The sequence below is a fragment of the Chiloscyllium punctatum genome, chromosome 7, assembly GCF_047496795.1.
Source record: "Chiloscyllium punctatum isolate Juve2018m chromosome 7, sChiPun1.3, whole genome shotgun sequence".
Lineage (NCBI taxonomy): Eukaryota > Metazoa > Chordata > Chondrichthyes > Orectolobiformes > Hemiscylliidae > Chiloscyllium > Chiloscyllium punctatum.
The window spans coordinates 94,969,437-94,995,444 of record NC_092745.1 but is presented as its reverse complement, the minus strand read 5'-3'; the positions used below and the strand labels follow the sequence as shown (position 1 = coordinate 94,995,444).

The window sequence follows — 26,008 nt, the reverse complement described above, 5'->3', positions numbered from 1 at the left end:
AGACAGGACAGTGTACGTGGATCCTTACTTTCATACAGGTAGTTGTTAATGATATGATGGTGTACGAATTAGATTGTTTGATGCCAATGATATATTAACCCATAATTTTAATTTTTTTTCCAATACCTGTGAAGGTATGTTATGCAAATTGAGTTTCTATTTGGAAGTAGGTAGGATGAGAGAAAATGATTGAAGGACAAGAAATTCAAAACAGTGTTCTTTTGAAATGAGAACTAGGCAACTGCCCAATCTTTCTTAAGGTAACATGGGACCTGAAGCAGGAAAGATTACTTGAAATTTAACAGAAGTATTTATAACATGGAATTAAAACCAACTGGCTACAGCCAAATTTTGCTCTGCTGGTAAATGCGCCTTTAAAAAAAATTGTTCATGATGAATATCCCATCCTAAACATCCTACAGCCTACCTGTATCATAATAAATACAGAGGTTCAAGAAGATGACTCACCAGGAATTGCTGCAGTTAGTGGTGACTCAGAGTCAGAGTTATACAGTATGCAAACAGACACTTTGGTCTAATTTGTCCATGCCAATCCAATATCCCAAACTGGTCCAGTCCCATTTGCTGCATTTCCCAACCCTTCTTGTTCATATACCCATCCAGATGCCTTTTAAATGCTGTAATTGTACCAGCCTCCACCACTTCTTCTGGCAGCTTGTTCCATACATGCACCACCCCTCCATGAAAAAGTTGCCCCTCAGTTCTCTTTTAAATCTTGCCCCTCTCACCTGAAACATATGCCATCTAGTTGTGGTCACACCTACCCTGGGAAAAAGACCTTGGCTATTCAACCTATCCATGCCCCTCATGACTTTATAAATCTCTGGAAGGTCACCCCTCAGCCTCCGACATGCAAAGGAAAAAAGCCACTTCGACTGGGACAACACATCCATCCTACCTAGGACAAGCTAAACAGAGACACCCACGAGAATTCCTAGAAGCATGGCACTGGAACTGGAACTCTATCAATAAACACATTGACTTGGATCCCATTTACCATCCCCAAGAAAAATAACAGGAAATGGTATCACCAACCCAATGAAACCTAAACACATAAATAGAAAGCGTGCCATGCCACTACTGCTTCATCCAGAGGCTTACTAATGATGTTACCTATGGTGACGAAACATCTGGAAATGAACCTTCCAGCTCAGCGAGCAAACCTACATCCACAACCTTAACCTCAGCTACAAATCTTCTCAACACTTGCTAGTGTTTAGGCTCTCTCCAAAGCTTGTACTGTACTGTGCTTAATAAAATTTCGCTTGTTCACAGAAGTTGGTGTGTTGCAGTTGCATCAACTGTGTAAGAACCTCAGGAAAAAGAACTTAAAGAATGCCAAATGCCTTCTTCACCAGCCTGTCTCCCTGTGATTCTACTTTCAAGGAACCTGCACCTGCACCCGTAGGTCCCTTTGATCAGCAACATTCCCCAGGATCATACTATTAACTGTACAAGTCCTGCCCTGATGCTAAAATGCAACACCACACATTTACGTACATTAAACTCCATCTGCCAATCCTCAGCCCATTGGCCCATCTAATCAAAGTCTCATTGTATTTTGAGTAATCTTCTTTCATGTCCACAACACCATCAATTTTGGTGTAATCTGCAAATTTACTAAACATACCCCCTATAATCACATCCAAATCATTTATATAAATGATGAAAAGCAGTGGATCCAGCACCGATCCTTGCGCCACACCACTGGTCACAGACCTCCAGTCCAAAAAGCACTCCTCTGACTCTTACATTTATATCAATTTTGTATCCAAATAGCGATGTCTCCCTGTACTACATGTGATCCAACCTTGCTAATTAGTCTACCATGCAGAACCTAGTCGAACACCTTGCTGAAGTCCACACAGGCAATGTCTACTGATATGCTTTTATCATTCTTCTTCGACTTGTTCAAAAAAAACACAATCAAGTTTGTGAAACACGATTTCCCACGCACAAAACCATGTAGACTCCCCCTAATCAGTCCTTACCTTTCCAAATGCATATAAATCCTATCCCTGAGAATCCCCTCCAACAAACACCCAGCACTGATGTTAGGCTCACCAGTCTGTAGTCCTTAGCTTTTCCTTACCACCTTACTTAAATAACGGCACCATGTTAGCCAACTTCCAGTCTTCTGATACTTCACATATGATAAAAATGATACAAATATCTCAGCAAGGGGCCCACTAATCTCTTCCCCAGCTTCCCACAAAGATCTGGGATACACCTGATCAGGTCCCAGGGATTTATGCACCATTATGCATTTTGAGATGTCCAGCACCTCTCTTCTGTGATACTGACACTTTTCACGATATCCTCTTGACTTCCCCAAGTTGTCCAGCTTCTATATCCTTTTCCACAGTAAATACTGACGCAATATACTCGGTTAGTACCTCACCCATCTCCTGACTTCCGCATGTAAGTGGCCTTGTTGATCTTTAAGGGGCCCTATTCCCTCCCGTGTTACTATTTTTCCCTTAATGTATTTGTAGAATCTTTTTGGACTCTCAACTCTATTTGCCATCTGATGTCCCCTTTTTGCCATCTTGAGCTCCCTCTTTAGTATACTCCTATTGCCCTTATACTTTAGGGATTCATTCGATCTCAACTGTCTATACTTGACAAAAGCCTCCTTGTTTTTCTTGACCAGAGCTTCAATTTCTCTAGTCATCCAATATTCGCTATACCGATCAGCCTTGTCCTTTACACTAACAGAAAAAAAAATCTGAACTCGTTATCTCATTTTTAAAGGCCTCTCACTTTCCGTTTAGCTGCAAATAACCTCTCCCAATCAACTTTTCTAAGTTCTTGTCTAATACCATCAAAAGTGGCCTTCCTCCAATTCAGAACCTTAACTTTGAGATGAGGTTTATTTTTTTCTATAACTATTTTAAAACTAATGGAATTACAATCATTGGCTGCAAAATGCTCCCCCACTGATACCTCAGTCACTTGTTCTGCCTTATTTCACAAGCGAAGGTCAAATTTTGCTCCTTCTCTAGTCAGTACATGCACATACTGAATAAGAAAATGTTCTTGTAGTCACTTAGCAAATTACTCTCCATCTAAACCTTTAACACTATGGCAGTCCCAGTCTATGTTTGGAAAGTTAAAATCCTCTACCATTTCATCAGTTCTTACTGATATAGAGTCACAGAGATGTACAGCATGGAAACAGACCCTTCGGACCAACCCGTCTGTGCCGACCAGATATCCCAACCCTATCTAGTATCTCTTTGCATATTTACTCCTCAATTTCCCACTGACAATTAGGGGGCCTATAATACAATCCCAATAAAGTAATCATCCCTTTCCTATTCCTCAGTTCCACCCACATAACTTCACTGGACATTGTCCAAGGAATACCCTCCCTAAGTACAGCTGTAATGTTATTAGATTAGATTACTTACAGTGTGGAAACAGGCCCTTCTGCCCAACAAGTCCACACCGACCCGCCGAAGCGCAACCCCTACATTTACCCCTTCACCTAACACAACGGGCAATTTAGCATGGCCAATTCACCTAAGCTGCACATTTTTGGACTGTGGGAAGAAACCGGAGCGCACGGAGGAAACCCACGCAGAGAATGTGCAAACTCCACACAGTCAGTCGCCTGAGGCGGGAATTGAACCCGGGTCTCTGATGCTGTGAGGCAACAGTGCTAACCACTGTGCCACCCATTATCCTTAACTAAAAATGTCACTTCCCCTCCTGTTTTGCCCCCCACCTCTCTTTTTTCTATCCTTACTGCAGCATCTGTACCCTAGAACATTAAGCTGCCAGTCCTGCTCCTTCCTGAGCCACATTTCTGTAATAGCTATGATATCCCAGTCCCATGTTCCCAACTACGCCTTGAGACCATCTGCCTTAACTATCAGGTCTCTTGCATTGAAATAAATGCAACTTAATTTACCTCATTCTCTACCTTGCTCTCACCTGCCTTGACTATTTAACTTGCTCCTCTTCACTACTGTAGTGGCCTCAGACTTTGCTATTTTCTCACATTCTCTTTGAGGGTGGCCCCGCTTTATAGTTTAAAGCCTCCCGAGTAGTTCTAATGGCAGAAATGTCTCTCTATGTCCTTGACTCATCAGAATGATCACTGCAACCTGACATCCTCAACCCCCCCCAATAAAATAAAGTTAGTCTTGGTAGCAGAAACCTGGCTGTCACATTCCCCATAGACGTTTCATCAGCATACCTGTTTGAGATGGGAGACTCCTGCCTACCTCACCTGCCATTCCTAGCGGTAATCCACCTACCTGACTATATCTGTGGTCTCTCTATCTTCCTGAAACTGCCATCCATTGCACCCTTGGCTCCTGTAACTTCCTCATTGCCTCTAACTACTACTCCAACCAATCCATGTGATCCAAAAGGATTTGCAACCAAACATACTTCCTGCAGACATATCTCCAGGATCACTGAAATTCTCCCTAATCTCTACATCCTCTGCAATTTGATCTACAGTCCCAGGATATATGGAAAAAAATCAGAACACTCTTTCTCAAATATTCAGCATTAGCACAGTCTTACTGCTCAAAACCATTGCTCCAGGATAATTCAATAGCTATCTTTTATTTTAAAAATTTAACCAAGAGACAGATCTCTGTGGAACTCATTACTGCACAGGACTGTGGAGCCCAAATCATTGAGTATATTTAAGACAGAGATAGATAGGTTCTTGAATGTTAAGGGGATCAAGGGTTACAGGAGGAATGCAGGAGAATGGGATGAAAAACATATCAGCCATGATCAAATGGTGGACCAGACTTGATTGGCCTAATTCTGCTCCTATGTCTTATAATCCTCATTTTCTCAATGGAAATTAGGACTGAATAATAAATGCTCACCTAACCAATGATGTTCTGATGCACAAATTGTTTTTAAAAATCCATGATTTCACTCGAAAAAGCAGTATTAAGTCACCCTCTTGAGCTACTGCAGACCATGTGGGATAGGTTTACCCGTGGTGCTGGTAGGAAGGGAGTTCGAAGTCAGGATGGTGGGAACTTGCAGATGGTGGTGTTTCCATGCACCTATTGCCAACATCCTTCTAGATAGTAGAGGTCACAGGTTTGGAAGGTGCAGCAAAAGAATCCTGGATGAATTGTTGCAGTGTACTTTCCAAACAGCACCACACTGTGATGGGAGGACTGAATGTTTAATGTAGTGCATGGGTTAACAATCAGCATGCTGCTTTGGCCTGTCCAGTGTCAAGCTTGTATTTTTGGATTTGTACTCAGTGAGACAAGTGAAGGATATTCCATCACATTTAACTGTACCAACCATCTGACATCTAAAAATGCTGTCAAGAAAACTAGGTCAATAATAATTCCCAGATGTTGATATTGAGCAATTCAGCAATGCTCATGTCAAAGAGAAACAGCTGAATTCTCTCTTGTTGGAAATAGTCATTGTTTTGTACCTATGTGGTGTGAATGTTTCTTGCCGCATATTTAATAGAGGTATTCAGAATTATGAGAGAACACAGCAGATAGGTAGAAACTATGTTCATTGTGGAAAGATGGAGAATCAGCTGACATAGATTTAAAAGGTCAACTGAAACTTTCAAAAAGCATCAGGATCATTATCTGAAAAATTAATAATTTGCAGGACTACAGGAATAAAGCAGGGAAGCAGCACCAAATAAACTGTTCCTTTGAAGAGGCAACACAAACACATCCAGCTCTGTGGCCTCCACCTGTGCTGCAGCCATTCGATTATACCAGTCTAAGGAAGAATGTGGTACAGGTATTACTGCATGTGGATGTGCACTGCTTCATTATCTGAGAAATCATGAGTGGAATGACTACTGCAAACAAAAACAAAATCAAATCCCATTTCTGACTGTATGATGGATGAAAGATCATTATTGAGGCAATCAAATGAAGGCAATCTAAGTCACTAAACTCAGAGTCATAGAGGGGTACAGCATGGAAACGGACCCTTCGGTCCAACCCATCCATGCCGACCAGATTTCCCAACCCAATCTAGTCCCACCTGCCCGCACCTGGCCCATATCTCTCCAAACCCTTCCTATTCATACACCCATCCAGATGCCTTTTAAATGTTGCAATTGTACTAGCCTCCATCACTTCCTCTGGCAGCTCATTCCATAGACATACCACCCTCTGCGTAACTTCAAGAACTCTTGAAACTACATTTTGGGATATGATTGACCATCAACCACAACTAGTCTTCCTTTGTGCTAGGTGTGACTTCAACCAGTAGAGTGCATTCCCCTCAATCCCACTGACCTCAATTCTAATAGGGATTCATGATGTCATACTTGTTCAAATGCGGCCTTGACAACAGAGCAGTCTCTCTCACTTTGTGTGACATCTGGCATTCAACTCCTATGTCCAAGCTTGGAACAGTAGTTAGTATTGAGGTCTAAAGCCAAATAGTGCCCAAAGACAGTAACGGATCTACAATGTAGAGATTACAGGGAGGATCTGAGACAACTGGAGCTATTTTGCAACTGGCCTCATTCTTCCTGGACTGGAAAGAAATGCTATCCTACAATGTCCTGATCCAAAATAAATGTATGTGGATATTAAACAAACAGAGTTACTTGTCTGTGATACCCTTCAAAGTCATTTCTCCAGGCGCACGTTACAAGCAGCCACTAAGAGCCATTATATGGTAGTCATTCAAGTAAATCAGAGGAATATAGAAACCAATTTGCACTAAGCAAAGTTCCACTTGTATATTGATTTTGCAAAGGAACAAGATGCTGCAAAGTGTTCACAACTTAAAGAATATAAAATACTCAAAACCTTATCCTACCTTCAATGTACTTGAATAATCTTCGTGAAGACAACAGAGGAAATCGAACAGGATCCAGAATTTCAATCACATATTTTTTCCTTTTGCCCATGTCTTTGAGAACCCATTCCATAGCAGCTGTGAAAACTTGATATTCATCTTCAATGTGGAGTTCTTCACTTTTTAATATCTTTACAAGTTGATCTTTCTCTAATCCCATAAATTCCTCAGTTTTACATACCTCCAGGAAGTGCACATAAATGTAGCTTTCACTGAACTCCATGAGATCATGACATGCAATTTGCTCAGCAAATTGATAAATTCCAACACAGTTTGAGGGATCAACTTGCCCTTTTAAAAAGGTACTGCACATGTTCACAATCTCAGTTAACTGCAACATATCCGCTGCAAGGATCACTTCTTGTACATTTTTAATGCTGACATCAATGATACCTGTTCAACATGGAGAAGAAGAAAGAACACGCGTTTTAAAGTCTGTACAACACAACCACTGAGGGATAAGCTTAGCAATTTCAGGAGTGAACCTGTTCATATCACACTGATGCGACTTCAAATTAAAATCTGCAAAAGTAACTACTCTGCAATAAAAACACAATTTCAACAGAACAGGCACTCAAAGCAGAGTTGTCAGCATATTTGAGTTCATTATACAGTCATCAGTCTATCAGCTAGCTCAGGTCTCACTGAAATTGATACATTATTAATGATTTTATTGCTGTCGAACAACATTCCACATGTAATTATATCTGTTCCCTAGCAAGGTAAGGGTTGATATTTTCCTCTTGACAATGCTCAGAAATTGTGTTAGAGAAGGAAGTTATTCAACTTGGACCACGCAAAGATGAAGAAACAATCTGTGTTCACATCAGCATGATGACTTGGAGAGCTCCATATTCCCCTAACACTGGCATTTGTCACTTTGGGTGATAGGGGTCACAGAGAAGAAAACTACAGTCAAAGTAATCTGATGAGTCACTGCAGAGTCTCCTGCTGATCACGCATATGACAGGCAAAGTGTACTAGTGATGCAGGAGTTAAATGAAGGAATACAATTCCTGGTGCACCAATAAAGCAATCTGCTCCATCCTTGTTCTAATCAACCTAATTCAGTGTTGTTTCAACTGCACCCATCTATGCAAGCCACAAGTCAGAGTGCAAACCAGGTGGCCGAGACTTCAGGAGTTGAGGCAGCACTAGTCCAGCTTTGTCTCTACTCCTGTAGTCGTGCTATTGACATGGTTGGATCAGTCAGAGAACCATACAACACCAAATAGACCCTTCAGTCCAATTCGTCCGCACCAACCAGACATTCCAATCTAACCTCATCCCATTTGCCAGCATTTGGCCCTTATCCCTCTAAACCCTTCCTATTCATATACCCATCTAAATGCATTTTAAATGTTGTAATTGCATCTGCCTCCACCACTTCCTCTGGCAGCTCGTTCCATAAGCATGCCACCCTCTGTATGAAAATGTTAACCCTCAGTTCCTTTTTAAATCTTGCCTCTATCAAATTAAACCTTTGTCCTCTAGTTTTGCACTCCCACACACACTAGGAAAAAATCTCGGCTATGCACCATATCCAAGCCCGTCATGATTTTATAAACCTCTAAAAGGTCACCCTCAGCCTCCAATGCTCCAGGGAAAAAAGTCCTAATCTCACCCTATAACTCAAACCTTCCCAGTCCCGGTAACATCCTTGTAAATCTTTTCTGCACCCTCTCAAGTTTAACAACATCCATCCTATAGAAAGGCAACCAGAATTGTACACAGTAATCTAAAAGTGGCCTCACTAATGTTCTGTACAGCCACAACATGACATGTCAACTCCTATAGTCAGTTCTGCTATAACGTGGCAGTTCCATTCTCATGCAATCCCACGAAACAAGTAAATTGAGCAATAGCAGCACAATTGAAACTAATGGGGCTAGAATCGCATTACAACCGTTACACACTTTAAGTTTGTGCTTTAGAAACAGTGTCAATTCGTCAATCATGTCAGTCAATTCACATTAACGAAACTTAATGTTCTGACCAATGAAGACAAGCACGCCAAATGCCTTCTTCATTATCCTGTCTACCTGAAACTCCACTTTGAAAGAACCATGCACCTGTACCCCTAGATCTTTGTTTGGCAACATTTGTTGTGGACATTGGTTATGGGCTTGGTTATGTTACTACTATTTAAAGTTTATATGGGCATTATCTTGGCATATAGGCAGAAGTGAGTACTGCAGATGCTGGAGATTAGAGTCAAGATATGAGTGGTGTTGAAAAAGCACAGCAGGTCAGGCAGCATCCGAGGAGTTGGAAAATCGACATTTTGGGCAAAAGCACTTCATCAGGAAGTTATCTTCTCATATGCCTAGCTGGGTAAATGTTAGATAGCTGATATGGGTTAGCCCAGATTATATAATGTTAAAGGCTGGCATGGACTGCTTCATTTTTGAATAAGTCATAAATGAATTGAAGCATTGTGAAATAACAACAGCAACTTGTATTTATATTGCATTTTTAAATTTAAAAATAAAGCATTTTAAGGTATCTGACACTGAACCACTTTAGCAGATATAATGGCAGGTGGCCAAAGACTTGATCAAAGAGATAAAAGGAGAATCGTAAAGAAGGAAAACATTTAGGGAATCAGAGAGGCTTAAGAAGGGAATTCCACAATTTACAGTCATCCCATATCTGACGTGATGACAAACGGAAGATATTTGAAGATGCAGCTGACAATAATTAGATTGAGGACAGCAATCTGTGGAAGGTTCTCTTGTGGCACAGTGGTAGTGTGCCTACCCCAGGCCAAAAGGACCAGGTTCAAGTCCACCTCTTCCAGAGGTGTGTAATATCTCTCAACAGGTTGATGAGGAAAAATAGGTTAATTGTTTTTAAAAATCTTCAGAACATCTACAGAGATATCCTGTGGCTGACAGAACCAACTTTCAACAATTCTGACCACCAGTCTCATGTCAGGGACGGGATCACAGTTTTCACTTTAACTTCTTCTACCCTCAGTTCTAGCTTTTGCTTAGGCTCCTTCATACCAATATGAATTTTGTCTTCATGTGGAGGACAGCAAATGCTCATCAATTTCTGGTACATTTTCATTTGTTAAAGGTTCTGTGTAAAAACATGCACTTGTCTCTCTATTCTAGCATTGTTCCATAAATGAAGTCTGGAACCATGAGACTCTGGCTGAATGCAAAACTCCAACTTCTTTTTTCAACAAAAAAACACATCTTCTTGAAACAAGTTCATCATGCTCCTTTGACCCTTTCACCTCTAAACTGCTCACCATACAACTAGCCTTCCTGGTCCCAGTTTTGGGTGATAAGGTTAATGATTCTCTCTTCAGATATTACACTTTTAACTTCTAACTCTGTCATCATGCTTCAGTTGAAAGAAAAACCCCTTGGACATACCATCCTTGCAAACTGCCACCAAATCTCTGTACTCGCTTTCCACTCTAAAGTCATATAATCCCAATAGTGCAAATTGAGGTATTCAACCCATTAAGTCTGCACCGCCCCTCCAAAGTAGTTTATGTGACTGTGACAAGGATAAGCCTTCCCTCATTACCCTACTTGACGTGTCTGCAAGCTTTGATACAGCTGACCACGCCACCCTGCTGGGTGGAATAGTTATTACCTGATTCCACTGTTATCTAATTATAGTGTAATAAATCACTTGTATTGGCTTCTCTTCCTGCTCCCAGACCATTACCTCCGGTATCCCCAGGAATCTATCCTTAGCCCCCCAACTATTTTTCATCTACACACCATTCCGCAGCAATATCATCTTAAATGTGTTAGTTTTTTTTAATGTGACTGACAGCATCCATCTCTACATCACCATCTCTCTCAACCTCTCCACTATTGCTCATTTATCAGACTCCTTCTGCGACATTCAATACTGGGTGAGCTGAAATTGCATCCAACTAAATATTAGAAAAACTGAAGCCAATGTTTTCAGTGTCCACCACAGAGTCACTTCTCCAGCTACCAAATCCATTGCTCTCATTGGGAACTATCTGAGGCTTTTACACCAGTTTCACCATTTTGATACCATATTCAACTACTACATGAACTTCTGACCTCTTAACACTTATATCCCATATTTCCACCTCCATAACATTGTCTGGATGACAGAATATCCATTTTGAACTAGTCTGTAATTTTAAGATAACTTTCTTGCTTTACAACCTTTGTTACGGCAAATATAAAAGTCGTAAAGACTTGCTTACATATCTGCATAATATACAGATTCATTAAATTAATTCTAACTAAATTTAATTTTAATTTGGTAATTTTGTGTTACTTAAGTTTTGAGACAATAAATCTTGAAAATCTAGCTGCATGTGTAATTAATTTATCGACAGAATATGGTTAGCAAAAATCTCTTCCTTCAGCAGTGGTAAAAAGAACAGTTGTAAAGAGAAAATATAGATTAAAACTTTTGGTGTACAACAGGCCCTTCAACTAAGAAACTAGGACAAAATGTGTTTGTAAATTGTGTTTCAACAATTTACATTTATATAGTCTCTCCAATTCAGAATAAGTGCCAAGGTTCTTTACAGTGAATGTCAAATATAAAAGGATTAGAAGAAAGAAGGGACTGCAGATGCTGAAGATCAGAGTCAAAACGTGTGGTGCTGGAAAAGGACAGCACGTCAGGCAGTATCCGAGGAGCAGGAGAGTCGACATTTCATGCATAACCTCTTCATCAGTAAAAAGTGTAGAATCATTTAAAGAGATGTTAGATGGCCCAAAGCTTGGTTAAAAAAGTGATCTTAAAGTTGTCATGATTGGAATGCGATCAGCCAGGTGGATCTCATAGACCATGAGTTCCCTGACCGTGGTTTTAATCTGGTCCAATCAGGGAGAACAGGCTGAAAGATATAAACAGGAATATCAGGGATCCTGCTCACTCTCGGAGCTAGCTGGGTCGGTGTCATGTGCTATACACATGTAAATAAAGGGTGACTTGATAACAGGATACCAGCCTTCGTGGAGTTATTTCAGTGATGATGAGAAAGCACGCCCCTGAAGAGATTCGCTCGCAACAATTGACTTTGAGTTAAGGTAAACATTTCTGACATCATGCTGTTGGTAAGCTTGATTAGTTTCATCTTATTGTCGAAGATTGGCTCAGCCTGTGGAAAGAATGCAGTCTTCTTTCAGGGCAAACGGCATTAAGGTGGACAAAAAGCAACGAGTAATTCACCTGACTGCTTGTGGACCTGCAGCTTTTTCAGTTATTTGGAGCCTAACATTCCTTGAGGCATCAAACACTAAAACCTTTGAAGAGGTGATGGATTTAGCTAAGGAATATTACAAACTCAAGCCTCCTCTAATTCAGAGGTGCTATTGATTTTACTCGGCAGTTTGAGAATGAGATGAATTCACTTCACGATTTTTGAGTAGGGTAAGATGACTGGCAGAGGCATGTGTTTCGGTTTAACCATAAGTGAGATGCCGTTTGGTGTGTGGGGTTGATGACGTGACCATGCAAAACTGCCTACCAGTTGAAACTGAACTGGACTTTAAACAGGCACACAACTGGCTTTGTCATTAGAAAATGTAGCTAGTGGAGTTTGAGTTACCAGATATTCTGACGAAAGTGGACACCCTCGCCAGGGTGACTGAGCTTGGGAAACACCACTCAAGTGAAAGTTATTGCACTGTCCCAATCAGGACATATCTGGAACAGAGGGACTCTTGGTCAGCCCACAGCAAAAGCCCAAAACAAAGCCAAGCCTCAGCCAAAGTGTTAAAATTTTCTCAAATATATGAGCTGACAGGCCACTGTAGTTGCTGTTGGTATGTGGATTCTAGATAGAAAGAGTATCCAACTAGGCCTGAATTGAGTAAAAGAATTTATAGGTTAGGAGAGTGCACACCCTGGAATGTCTGTCTACAGCTGGTTTGGAACAGTTAAGTTGCTTAACAACCTCCAAATCAGAACCGAGCAAAATAAACATCTGGTTAAATGGTCATCCGGTCTAAGGGAGGTCGATAGTAGCACAGCTGTAGCAGTGACTGCAGAACCAGTCTTTACCAGAATTTACTCCAATCCTTAAGTTTGTGCAAGACCTCAGCCGGCTGAGAACCCATACCTGGGATCCCCTAAAGATTAAGGGTATGACTTTGGCACTGATCTCACGAGAAGCAATTAGTTCAGTTACCACTGCTTGCTGTAAATGGCTCAGATCCAAGCTTCAGTGGACGAAACTGGCTGAGAAAGATTCAACTTGATTGCCTCAACATTTTTCAATTAGAAAATGGCTACCTGAGTGAAGTCTGAATTAAATACCCAGAATTTTTCAGGCATCTCTTGGGACTATCAAAAGGGCCAAGGCCACCTTACATGTTGACCAAGAAGCAATTCCACAATTCTGCAAGGCCCACCTAGTGCCACTTGCCACATGCAAATGTAGAGGTAAAATCAGGAGGCTGGAAAGCGAAGGAATCATCCAACTAGTACAGTTTGTGTAATGAGCAGCACTGGTCCTACCAATTGTGAAGATCAACAAGAAGTTTAGTGGCCAGGATTGAACGCCAACATAATCATGTTGGTGGGGCAGTGCCCAGAGTGCCAGCAAGGACAAACATTGCTGACAGCTGCTTCCTCACATTCAAGGGAAGACAGCTCCATACTATCCATCATCCAATGGTTTGGCAAACGTATGTTACGAAGTCAAAAGCATGTATGTTCTCTTTAAAACAGAAAGTGTTTTCTGAATTTTGAAGTAAATTTGAAGAGCAGGCTCAGCTGCCCAAATGGAAAGGCTGGGAGACGAACTATTCCAAAATAAATGCACTTAGCAAATAGCTGTTAAATGAGTTTTGGTGCTGTTTTGAGAACAATTCGAATTTAACCAATCACTTTAAATTACACCCAGGATATTAAAATCCAACGGAATGTGAATTTTATTGTTTTGCCACCCAGATGTGTCATTGGAGTATTAAACAAAACATTGGCATTTTGAAAATTGTTCAGAGAGCAAATGCCATTGATCAGGGAGAAAATGCTGTCGAGTCGGACAGATAATTGCCCATCTAACTTGATGCTCTCAAAGAAACGAGAGCAATATGTTAGGGAATCCCTATCAAAGGTACCTTTTCATGTAAAACATACTCGCAGCAAAAAAGATGACAACCCAGGGAGATCAGAAGCTGGAAGATTGAAGACAGCAGACAAGACAGAAACTGTGTGATCATGACATTACATTAAGTTAATGTTTAACAAGTGTATTATTAGAACAGCCTATTTTTATGGCATTGGGGTCAGAAAGTAAGTAGTTAAGAAAAGGGAGGGTTTGGATTTGTGAATAGCTGTTGTTTAGTGTTCATGATTAGAATTAATAAAATAAATTGTTATTTTTCTTGAAATAGTGGAATTTTGGAGTTTTCTGTCACTCATATTTTAACACATTGTGAGGAGACATGAGGTTTTCAGGGTGTTTGGTTTAATTAACTCAGGGGTTAACACTACGAAGGCAGATTTAAAGAAACAGAATCAAGAACACCAATGCTGGACACAAGACTCCTCTCAACAAGAAAGGCACTTTTGTCAGGGGATGAAGTTTGGGGTCGAAACCATGGGAATGGTCCTGCATGGGTAAGAGGCACAGCTGACACGAGGTCAAAGTTCAGGTAGGTGAAGTGGTCCTCAACAAGCATGTGGACCACATGAAGACTGCAACCTCACAAAATACAGGGTAGGAGCAAAACATATTTAGCCTCTCAGAACATCTGGAAAGGCTCTCAGAACCATTACACTAATGCCCCTCCCACCCCACCTAGCATTCAAGAAATCAGGACAAGATGGACACTGCAGACGTCACAGCCTCAACACCATTACTGCCTGAAGATGAGGTTCAACTGAAATGCTCTGGGTGCAAGTGGTGAAGTACTGTCCAGTACACATCACCAGTGTCTGCGGTACTGTCTGAGGAACCGGACCTGGCACAAAAATGCCACAGGAAGAAGCTACAGGAAAAAGAATGGGCCTTTGTTCCAGGACTTAGAGGCAGAGGGATGCAGTGACTAGGACAGGTCAGTGAAATGCATCTCATAGAATATGCAAACCCTGATTTAGAGTTGTTAACCTGGTCTAATCAGGAGGCCCTGGCTGACAGACATAGCCAGAAGGCAGGTAGCCATCCTCAGCGCTGTCACCCCAGGCGGGTATCGGAGCAGGCAGTCCTAGAGGTGGTTGAAAGGTGCTGAGGGTGGTTAGTGAAGCCGGAAGGTGAGTAGGCTATCCTGACCGCTGTCACCCCAGGTAGGTACCAGGGCAGGCCGTCCTAGAGGAGGTTGAAAGGTGTGTCAGGACTGACCGAGAACTGGAAGGGGCATGGGGTGGAGAGAGAGCCGGAAGGTGCGTCAGGGCGGGCTGCCTTAGAGTGGCCAGAAGGTGGGAGTGATGGGGCCTTGCTGGGTCTCTATCGCATGCACGGTTTTTATGGAACAGGATTGTCTCACGTATAAATGTCATTGTCAATGTCTTTTCATATTTGAAACTGGGAGTTAGGGTTTGTCCTCATTTCCCTGTAAACTGGTTGAACAGTAGGGTTTGGGGACTGGCTTTGCTGCTCCTCTCCCTTGTAAAATTGCTGTTGTATACAGCTGCAAATGTTAACTGTTCTTCTGTAAACTCTTTTGTAATTGGTTAATAAATAGCTTGTCACAGGCCACTTGGGTGTTTCTTTTCTTCCTGGTAGTGGAAATTTGAATAAAGATTCATGCACCTTGTGTCTTTCACTGTGTCTCACACTTGCGCACTCACAACCTGGGTGCTGGGGGAAAAAATAAACATGACCACAGTTAGGCGGTAGTGTGGGAGGGGAAAAAAGACAGGAAGGAGTGTTAGAGGTTCTGGTCACTCTGACAGCTGGCTCTTGAGGGAGCTGGACCAGTGTCAAGGACTCTTCTCTTGATTGTTTAAAAAAAAAGAATGTCTTCTTCCTGGTGGTGGAAATTTGAATAAAGATTCATACATCTTGTGTCTCTCACTGTGACTCACACCTGCACACACAAGAAAAAAAAATGAACAGGAGGGTCAGGGGTTCTATGAATAAAAAACTAAGTGTTGGGGTGTTCTTTTCACTCTGAGAGCTGGCTCTGAGGGAGCTGGGTCAGTGTCAGGGACCCTCCATGTGTAAAAAGAGGGGGACTTGGTGATGGGGTACCGGTCTCCGTGGAGTTAATTCAACTTTGAACCTGGAGGTGCGGCAGAAAACACGAATGATGCTCTGAACTACAACAGGGCATGGGTAGGCTGGCACACGTGGTAAGAAAATAAAAAAAAGAGGAATGTCAGAGATTCTGCTCACTCAGAGCTCTGCTGGTGTCATGCACTATGTACATTTAAATAAAAGTGACTTGTTGACAGGATACAAGTCTTTGTGGAGTTACTTCAAAAGTTTGGAAACAGGACTTCACTTTGGACCATTCCTGATGAAGGGGTTGTGCCTGAAACGTCGATTCTCCTGCTCCTCGGATGTTGCCAGCACAACACTCCAACACTCTTCTTCCTCTTACAAATAGATCCCCCCCCCCCCCCCGGTCCAGGGTTTTATTCCCGTTGAAATTTATTTTGGTCCTTGAAGAAATAACAGGATTCCCGCGGACAGTTACCCGTGTAGATAAACTCCAGGAGTAAGCGGAAGGTTTCTGCCTCGATACCGTGGATCTGGATGAGACTTTTGCTGGTTTCCTGCATCCCTCCTGCGAACAGCACCGCGAAATACGGGCTGCTAGCGGCCAGGACCAGCTTGTGGACGCTGAAGAGCTGCTCCTCCACCTGCAGCTGCACGTCGCAGAAATCAGCCCGGCCCCTCATGCGGTTTATCTGGGCGAGCAGGAGCCGGGCGTGTTTATCACAGGCTGACCGCGCCGCCTCACAGCCCGGGCCCGGGCCCGGGCCTGGGCCCGCCCTCGGGGGGACGCAATGGGCCATCGCTCCGTTACCTGGCAACAGGCACCGCCGACCCCCCCCCCCCAGGAGCTGTCAGACGGTGGGAAACTCCTCACACACCATCGCTCTGCCCGAGCACCGCACCGAGCCGACTCCGCTCACCGTCATCGGCTTATCTCCCCTAACAGGAGGACTAATCGAGCCCCGCATGGCGGGTTCCGTCACGGCTGGTGGGAGGGGCCGAGTCCGCCCCGGCTTCTGCGGGTGGGGGCTGGGGGGGAAGGAGGACACCGCGACAGACCAGTGCAGCGCGGAGTCCTCCAGGACAGAAGGGGGCACTACGTGGTGGAGTCCTCCGGGGTTGATGGAGGGGAGGGTGGTGGAGGCTTCCGGGACAGACGGGGGGCGGTGCGGGTTAGAGTCCTCCGGGACAGACGGGGGGCGGTGCTGGTTGGAGTCCTCCGGGACAGGGAGGGGGGGCGGTGCTGGTTAGAGTCCTCCGGGACAGACGGGGGGGCGGTGCTGGTTAGAGTCCTCCGGGACAGACGGGGGGCGGTGCTGGTTGGAGTCCTCCGGGACAGACGGGGGGGGCGGTGCGGGTTAGAGTCCTCCGGGACAGACGGGGGGCGGTGCGGGTTAGAGTCCTCCGGGACAGACGGGGGCGGTGCTGGTTGGAGTCCTCCGGGACAGACGGGGGCGGTGCTGGTTGGAGTCCTCCGGGACAGACGGGGGGCGGTGCGGGTTAGAGTCCTCCGGGACAGACGGGGGGCGGTGCTGGTTGGAGTCCTCCGGGACAGACGGGGGCGGTGCTGGTTGGAGTCCTCCGGGACAGACGGGGGCGGTGCTGGTTGGAGTCCTCCGGGACAGACGGGGGCGGTGCTGGTTGGAGTCCTCCGGGACAGACGGGGGCGGTGCGGGTTGGAGTCCTCCGGGACAGACGGGGGCGGTGCTGGTTGGAGTCCTCCGGGACAGACGGGGGGGCGGTGCGGGTTGGAGTCCTCCGGGACGATAGGAGGCGCTATCGTTTCGCCATCATGTAAACATAAACCGCATCGAATCGAACCGGAACTGTTAGAGGTCAGGAGCGAAATAAGTTAATTTTGCAATACGTGAATTGCAGTGTTCAAAGAATTATTTTATTTGTCAGGATGTTTTGTATCTGTGTGACGTTCAAAGCTATCAAAACAAATAAAACAGATTGTGTACCACAACGTAAGGATTACATTGATTTGTAGATTCATCATCTCCAAATATAAGTATTGCGAACTCAGGGTGTGTTACAAAGTAAGTGCTGCTTGTTGGACCAGGGTAAGTGTCGGTCAAGAGGGTGCAGGTTGTGGCAGACTGTTGACAATTATTCAACATATTGAATTATTTTTCACGTATACTGAGGCACAGTGAAAAGTTTTGTCTTGTGAGCAGTACAGACAGATCACAGAGTTAAGTAGCATAGATAGTAAATAATAGGTAAGCAGTGGCCAAAACAAAAACACAAGTACAGGTGAATGTTAAGAGTTTGTAGGTCCATTCAGTATTCTAACAACAATAGGGTAGAAATTGTATGTAACCGGCTGGTGCATATGTTTAGACTTCAGTTCCTTCTCCCCGATGGTAGAGGTTGTAGAACAACATTGCCAGGGTGGGATGGATCTTTGAGAATGCTGGCAGCGGGAGGTTGGCCTTTGTGATTGTCCGGACCAAGTTCACCACCCTCTGTAACCATCTCCGATTTTGAATGGTACAGTTGCCACACCAGGTAAGCGATACATCCAGACAGAATGCTCTCGAGGGCACACCTATAAAAGTTGGCAAGGGTATTCGCCATCATGCCAAATTTCCTCAGCTGCCTGAGGAAGAAGAGACGTTGTTTGGCCTTTGTAACCAATGCATCCACATGAAGAGTCCAAGAAAGCTTGTTGTGGATGACCACTCCCAGATCTTGACAGTCTCCATTCGTTCCATCTCTGTGCTGTTAATATGTTGAGGGGCATGAGTAACATCCTGCCGAAAGTCAATAATGAAGTCCTTGGTTTTGCTGGCAAGGCTGACCTGTAGTCAATGAATAGGATCCTTACGTAGCAGTTCTTGGTGTCAAGATGTTCTAGGGAGCAGTGAAGGGCAAGTGATATGGCATATTTCAACATGTCAAATGAAATAATAGAATGGGGTGGGTAGGGACATCATCAATGTAATAATTGTATTTGGCAACAATTAGTATCAAGATTAATTTATAAGTATTTAACATCGACATGTTTTGTTATTGTTCAAGGAAGCCAAATCCTTGTGTTTATCGCTGCTGTTATAAGCTCTTCATAAAAAAAGTTTAAACCTGTTTCCATTACTCTGTAATATCAACAAACACAATTACTCAGATTATGCAGTCAGTGAAGGAATACCAATCAAAACAGAAGTTGCAGCATCAGCTCAGCAGGTCTGGCAGCATCTGTGAAGGGTGCTGGAAAAGCACAGCAGTTCAGGCAGCATCCGAGGAGCAAGAAAATCAACATTTCGGGCAAAAGCCCTTCATCGGTATTCCTGATGAAGGGCTTTTGCCCGAAATGCAATTTTCTTGCTCCTCGGATGCTGCCTGAACTGCTGTGCTTTTCCAGCACCATTCTACTCCAGAATCTGGTTTCCAGCATCTGCAGTTATTGTTTTTACCTAGCATCTGAAGAGAAATCAAAGTTAACGTTTTGTGTCCGGTAACCTTCCTCAGAGTTATTTTAAGTAGCACCGATGAAATCATTGATTTATCAGAGATAGGGTTGTGGGTGGGGGCTGGAATAGGACTGGAACAAGGAATGTTCCATGTACCCCATGAAGAGACAGGCATAAATGGGACACATATGCATCTTGGCCACCCCTCTGATATGAAGAAAATGAGAAAAGAAAATTTTGTTTTATATGCAGACGATTGGCTGGGGAGGAGGGGGAATAAGTAACAAAAAAGGTGGAGATAGAGCCCAAAGAAAGAGAAGAATGATTGGACAGACAAAAAAAGTGAATAGCAATTTGGCCAGGAGAGTGAATAAATGTTAGTGGAGATTGTTAGTGGCTAACAATATGTAGTGTATAATAATGGCAGACTCTGTGATAACAGGGGCTGGTGTGTGGGGTTGGGGCTACAACATGGGAGAGTTCAGGCCCTCAAATTATTGAACAAGATATTGAGTCCGGAGGGCTGCAGGGTCCCCAAGTGGAAAATGAGATGTTGTTCTTCCAACTCTGCACTAAGCCTGAGAGAGAGAGAGAAGTTGGCCAGGGAACAGGGTGGTGTGTTAAAGTGACAAGCAAATGGAAGCGGCCTTTTTTGCGGACAGAATATAGGTGTTCTGCAAAGTGGTCCCCCAGTCTATGCTTGGTTTCCCCAATGTAGAGAAGACCACGTTGTGAGCAGTGAATTCAATAGACCAGATTACATGAAGTGCAGGTAAAGTGCTGCTTCTCCTGGAAAGTTTGTTTCGGCCCTTGGACAGTGAGGAGGTAAATGGGCAGATGTTACAACTTCAGTGGTTGCAGGGGAAGGTGCTGTGGGGCTGTGGAGGAAGTGTTGGGAGTGACGGATGAATGGACCGGGGTGTCCTGAAGGGAATGGTCCCTGTGGAAGGCAGACAAGGGAGGGGAGAGGAATATGTGTCTGGTAGTAGCATCTCAATGGAGGTGGCAAAAATGGCGGCTGATGATTTTGTGGATGTGGATGCTGGTGGAAGGTAGGTTAGGAAAAGGGAGAACCTATTGCTGTTGCAGGAGGGAAGAGTGGGTGAGGGCAAAAGTGCAGGAGATAGGTTGGACCTGGTTGACAGCCCTCTCTAAAATGGTGCTGGGGAATCCTTGGTTGAGGAAGAAGATGGACAATCCGGAGGTTCTCTTGTTGAAATTCGTCTCATTCGAACATATGTAACAGAGACGGTCGAACTGGGAGGTTGGAATGGAGTTTTTACAGAAAATGGTGCAAGGATGTATAGTCCAGGTAGCTGGGAGTCAGTGGGTTTGTTGTAGATATTTGTGACCAGTTTATGCCCAGAAATGGAAACAGAGATGTCAAGGAAGGGGACCCTGAACCCTCCGGACTCAATATTAAGTTTAATATTTTTGGGCCTGAACTTTGCCATGACCTTGCCCCCAACCCCACACCTTGTTATCACATCGTCTGTCATTACGTACTACATATTGTTAGGCACTAACAGTTTCCATTAACTGGTATTTGCTGTGCTAGCAAGATCGTTACCCACTCCTATGTCCAACTGCTCTTCTCTCTCTTTGGGCTCTATTCCCTACCTATCATTTACCCCTTCCTCCTCCTCCCACCCTATCTTCTGCGTGTAAACTGACATTTTCCAATTTACCATCAGTTCTGAGGAAGCGTCACTGGATCTGAAACGTTAACTCTTGATTTCACTTCACAGATACTACCAGCCAGACCTGCTGAGCTTTTCCAGCAACTTCTGATTTCATTTTGGATTCATAGCATCCACAGATCTTTTGGGTTTTATTTAGTAAAGGAATGACGTTTGACATACATGGCATTTTGAATCTGTGATCTTTACTTGCAACTTGCAGTATAAATTAGCTGAAAGCTGCTTATAGCAACTATATGAAGTTGGCAACCATTGTTTATGAATTTTACCAATCAGATTGAAAGATCTTTATTGAAGCACAATATTGGGGATAGTAATTCGTATTAGTGCCAGACTGTTAATCCAGAGACCCAGGTAATGTTCTGGGGACAGGGGTTCAGACCCCGCCATGGCAGATGATGAAATTGGAATTCAATTAAAAAGTCTGAAATTAAGTATCTAATATTGACCATGGTTAATGGTTGGGAAAAGCCCATCTGGTTTACTAATGTCCTTTGTGACTCCTGACTCATAACAATGTGGTTGACTCATAATTGCCCTCTGGGTAATTAGGGATCAGTAATAAATGCTGGCCTAGACAGCAATACCCTCATTCAGTGAATGAATAAAAAAGGAAGAGGTCAAACCAGCAATATGCATCTTTCATAGGGAAGTAACACAATTCACCCCTGTCCACAATTTTCTGTTTTGAGTATTTTGGTCAGAAAATGCTGAAGTGTAGGTAGTGAAGGAACAGTGCAACTCAGACAGAATGTTCATTCACTCCACTATTGATGTGCATGGATGTTCATTGATCTAAGCCCTGGCTTCAAATTTCCTTGCTAAACTCCTCCACTGTCCAAATTGGCTTGCTTCCTTTGCTAATGTTTCTACTTTAACCGACAAAACAAGAGAAAACAAGAGCCTTGCACCTATATTATACAACATAAAGCACTTTCTATTTCAGAGTATTATATAAATGTGAGTTGTAATTGCCTTTTCGTCTAAGAAGTTGGAAAGGTTCATTCGTTATGAGCTTTCCAATCTGAAGTTTTGGTTTGGTGATTTTTCACAAATAGTCATTTGGTAGTACCTAACTTGAATATTGATGAAAAAAATACACATTTTGTCAAATATTTTCATGTTGTACTCATCAGGACAATTGGCAAGAATACAAATTCCTAGGGAATATCAATCTTTACACTGCATGAGAAGAACATGCTGTTTGATAGAGGTGTTGCCATGAAGAATGCACCCATTAACACTGAAAGACAATTGATAGTTATGCTTTATTAAACTTTAAATGAGGCATTGCCTTGAGAAATGAACCAATGAATAGCTTTCAATTGTTTCGATGAGTTGAAACAAGCGTACTGTGTATAGATATTCTTTATGTCTACAAAAAACTGGGCCATGTGTATTAATGTATACCAGTGTTGTGTGGTTATGTATGTTCAACCGTCACTTTAAGAGTCCATCACATGACGTAATGATATCATTGGCCATCTGGAGAGAAACAATTTAGTCTGTGAATACCTTCTTAATAAACACTTGATATTTTAAATGCTGCGGTACCTCATCCTTCTTGAACCATAATAACCAGTATGTCATACTGACAATCCTAAATGACTAGGCGAAAGTGAGAACTGCACACCCTGGAGATTAGAGTCGAGAGTATGTTGCTGGAAAAGCATAGCAGGTCAGGCAGCATCTGAGGAACATGAAAATTGATGTTTCGGGCAGGAGCCCTTCATCAAGAATGAGGTTAGGAGGCTCGGTTGTGGAGAGATAAATGGGAGGGGGGGTGGGGGTAGGGAGAAGGTAGCTGAGAGTGTGATAGGTGGATGGAGGTGGGGGTAATGGTGATAGGTTGGAGAGGAGAGTGGAGTTGATAGGTGGGAAGGAAGATGGACAGTTTGGACAAGTCATGAGGGCAGTGCTGAGTTGGAAGATTGGAACTGGGATAAATTGGGGGAGGGAAAATGAGGAAACTGTTGAAATCCACATTGATGCCATGGGGTTGGAGGGTCCCGAGGTAGAAGATGAGGCGTTCTTCCTCCAGGCACTGTTTGGTAAGGGAGTAGCGATGGAGGACGCCCAGGACCTGCATGTCCTCGGCAGAGTGGGAGGGAGAGTTGAAGTGTTCGGCATTGGGGCGGTGGGGTTGGTTGGTGTCAGTGTCCTGGAGATGTTCTCTGAAACGCTCAGCTAGTAGGCTGTCTGTGTAATTCTTCACACATACACTATTATCTTGTACATGTTGTCCAATTGTAGAATTTATTTTCTTGCAGAATGCCCTCATGAATGTAAGACAAACAATTTCAATAAAATGTGCCCTTTTTCAGTAACACTTAAGTTGTCCATGACCAAATGATTATTTGTGTGTCTGAGACAGAGATCCAACAAAAGCCAAGTTTGGGAAAGAAACAACAAAGTTCAACTTCCAGTTAGATTATGAACAGATAAGCTTTCTACTGAATTTGGTCAAGGGTGTATTATGAAATCCAAGGATGTGCCGATTTTTATTGGACAGCTTGGTAACATGGTTACTAATTTACACCATGACCTGTGCTAGATTTGGTTTGACGGGTGAAAATTTCTTTCATTTTACAGTCTGATTAATCTGTTCCACAATACTCAATTAGAGGAACTCAACTGGACTCATCATATAAACATAATGGCTATAAGAGCAAGTCAGAGACTAGGGATACTGCAGTAAGTAACTCACCTCCTGACATCCCAAAATCTATCCACCATCTACAAGGCACAAGTCAGGAGTGTGATGGAACACACCCCACTTGCCTGGTTGGGTGCAATCCAACAACACTCAAGAAGCTTGACACCATCCAGGACAAAATCACCTGCTTGTTTGGCAACACATCTACAAACATTCAATCCCTCCACCACCAACGCTCAGTAGCAGCAGTGTGTACTATCTGTGGGATGCACTGCAGAAATTCACCACAGATCCTTCGACAGCACCTTCTAAACCCATGACTACTTCCATCTAGAAGAACAAGGGCAGCAAGTACTTGGGAACACAACCACCTGCAAGTTCCCCTGCAAGCCACTCACCACCCTGCCTTGGAAATATACTGCCATTCCTTCACAGTCGTTGGGTCCAAATCCTGGAATTTCATCCCTACCAGCATTGTGGGTCATCCCACAGCAAGTGGACTGCAGCGATTTAAGAAGGCAGCTCACCACCACCTTCTCAAGGGCAAATCGGGGTGGGCTATCAATGCTGGTCAGCCAGCGACGCTCAAGATCCACAAATGAATTTTTTAAATTCCTTCAGTGAATGAAGGCACTATAAACAATACCTGTTTGAAATACATCTTACACCATAAACTCAGTTTATGGAAGCAGTTTAGCAACATAATTAATGAGTGGAAAAGCCCAGCAGGTCAGGCAGCATCCAAGGAGCAGGAGAATTGATGTTTCACTTATGCCTGAAACATTGACTGTCTTACTCCTTGGATGCTGTCTGACCTCCTGTGCTTTTCCATTACCACACTTTTCAACTTGACTCTCCAGCATCTGCAGTCCTCACTTTCTCCCAACATAATTAATGAATGCCACTAAGTTTTTACAATTTGCAATAACAATTCTCATGATCACCATTAATGAGATTAGCTTTATAGTCCAGATTTGATCAATTTAGTTTCCACCCACATTTGTACTCAGACCATTCAATTTGGACTTTGGATTACCATTTCAGTTAAATTACCATTCCAATATCTTCATTGCTTTTCTTTCCATTCACTGATCTCTTCCTGGAACCTGTTCTCAGTCACTTAGTTTAAATATCTCAGTGTAGACTTCATTACAGTAGATATGTATATTTGGAGTTAGCATTTCTGTTATATTTTAAACATTATATAATGTGATAAAAACCGTTCTGATAATCTGTGGCAAAGTGAAAACCTCCATAATTTAAATATATTTAAATTTTAAATTGTATGTTAATTAATTCAAATAAAGAACTGGAGACATATTTGATTGAAAATGTGATTGAAACTTGGGAAAACGGAACTGAAATTATAAATAGTTTGTTGGGCATAGCCATTTTTGGGACTCCAACGCAGTGTTACCTTTTTAGAAAGAAATATGTTGGGTTTGAATATTAGAGAAGAGTGAATGTTCTCAGGTTTTTGCTCATCTTCAGACATCAGGGAGTAATATAGGATAATAAAAGCAAATTATTGTGAATGCCAGAGATCTGAAGTAAAAGCAGAAGGTGCTGGGGAAATTGAGCAGGCCTGGCAGCATCTGCAGAAAGACAGAAACAGCTTTAACGTTTCAAGTCCACAGACTCTTCTTCAGATATGTCAGGTTGCAATGTAGAATTTTCCATTTGCAAATGTAATTAGTGTGGTACAGTATATTTCAGCATGTAAGGTGAGCCAGAAGGTTTAGGGCAATGTCCCATTTCTGAATAAAAACCTTGGTGAAACTTTCAGTTTCTGGATCCATAAAACAATGGTACACACCATAATACAGAGAAAAATAAAAATGTGTAAATTTTCAATGTAGTTGCAGATGCACCAATTAGAGTCATAGAGATGTATAGCATGGAAACAGACCCTTTGGTCCAACTTGTCCATGCCGACCAGATATCCTAACCCAATCTAGTCCTACCTGTTGGCACCTGGACCATATCCCTCCGAACCCTTCCTATTCATATACCCATCCAGATGCCTTTTAAATATTGCAATTGTACTAACCTCCACCACTTCCTCTGGCAGCTTATTCCATACATGTACTACCCTCTGAGTGAAAAAGTTGCCCTTTAGGTCTCTTTTATTTCTTTCCCCTCTCACCCTAAACCTATGTCCTCTAATTCTGGACTCTCCGACCCCAAGGAAAAGACTTTGTCTATTTATTCTAACCATGTCCCTCATGATTTTATAAACCTCTGTAAGGTCACC

At 43.0% G+C, this 26,008-nt stretch overlaps 1 protein-coding gene across 1 annotated transcript in view; it reads right to left on the bottom strand.

Moving 5' to 3' along the window:
- ipp (intracisternal A particle-promoted polypeptide) overlaps positions 1 to 17,170 on the bottom strand; it is a 28,712-nt gene extending 11,542 nt beyond the window's left edge. The window contains exons 1-2 of the mRNA XM_072574358.1: positions 16,461 to 17,170; positions 6,817 to 7,248 (exon numbers count right to left, since the gene is read on the bottom strand). Coding sequence (XP_072430459.1) covers positions 6,817 to 7,248; positions 16,461 to 16,782 — 754 coding nt within the window. The 5' untranslated portion in view covers positions 16,783 to 17,170. The remainder of the gene's footprint in view (positions 1 to 6,816; positions 7,249 to 16,460) is intronic.
- Between the last annotated feature and the right edge of the window lie 8,838 nt (positions 17,171 to 26,008).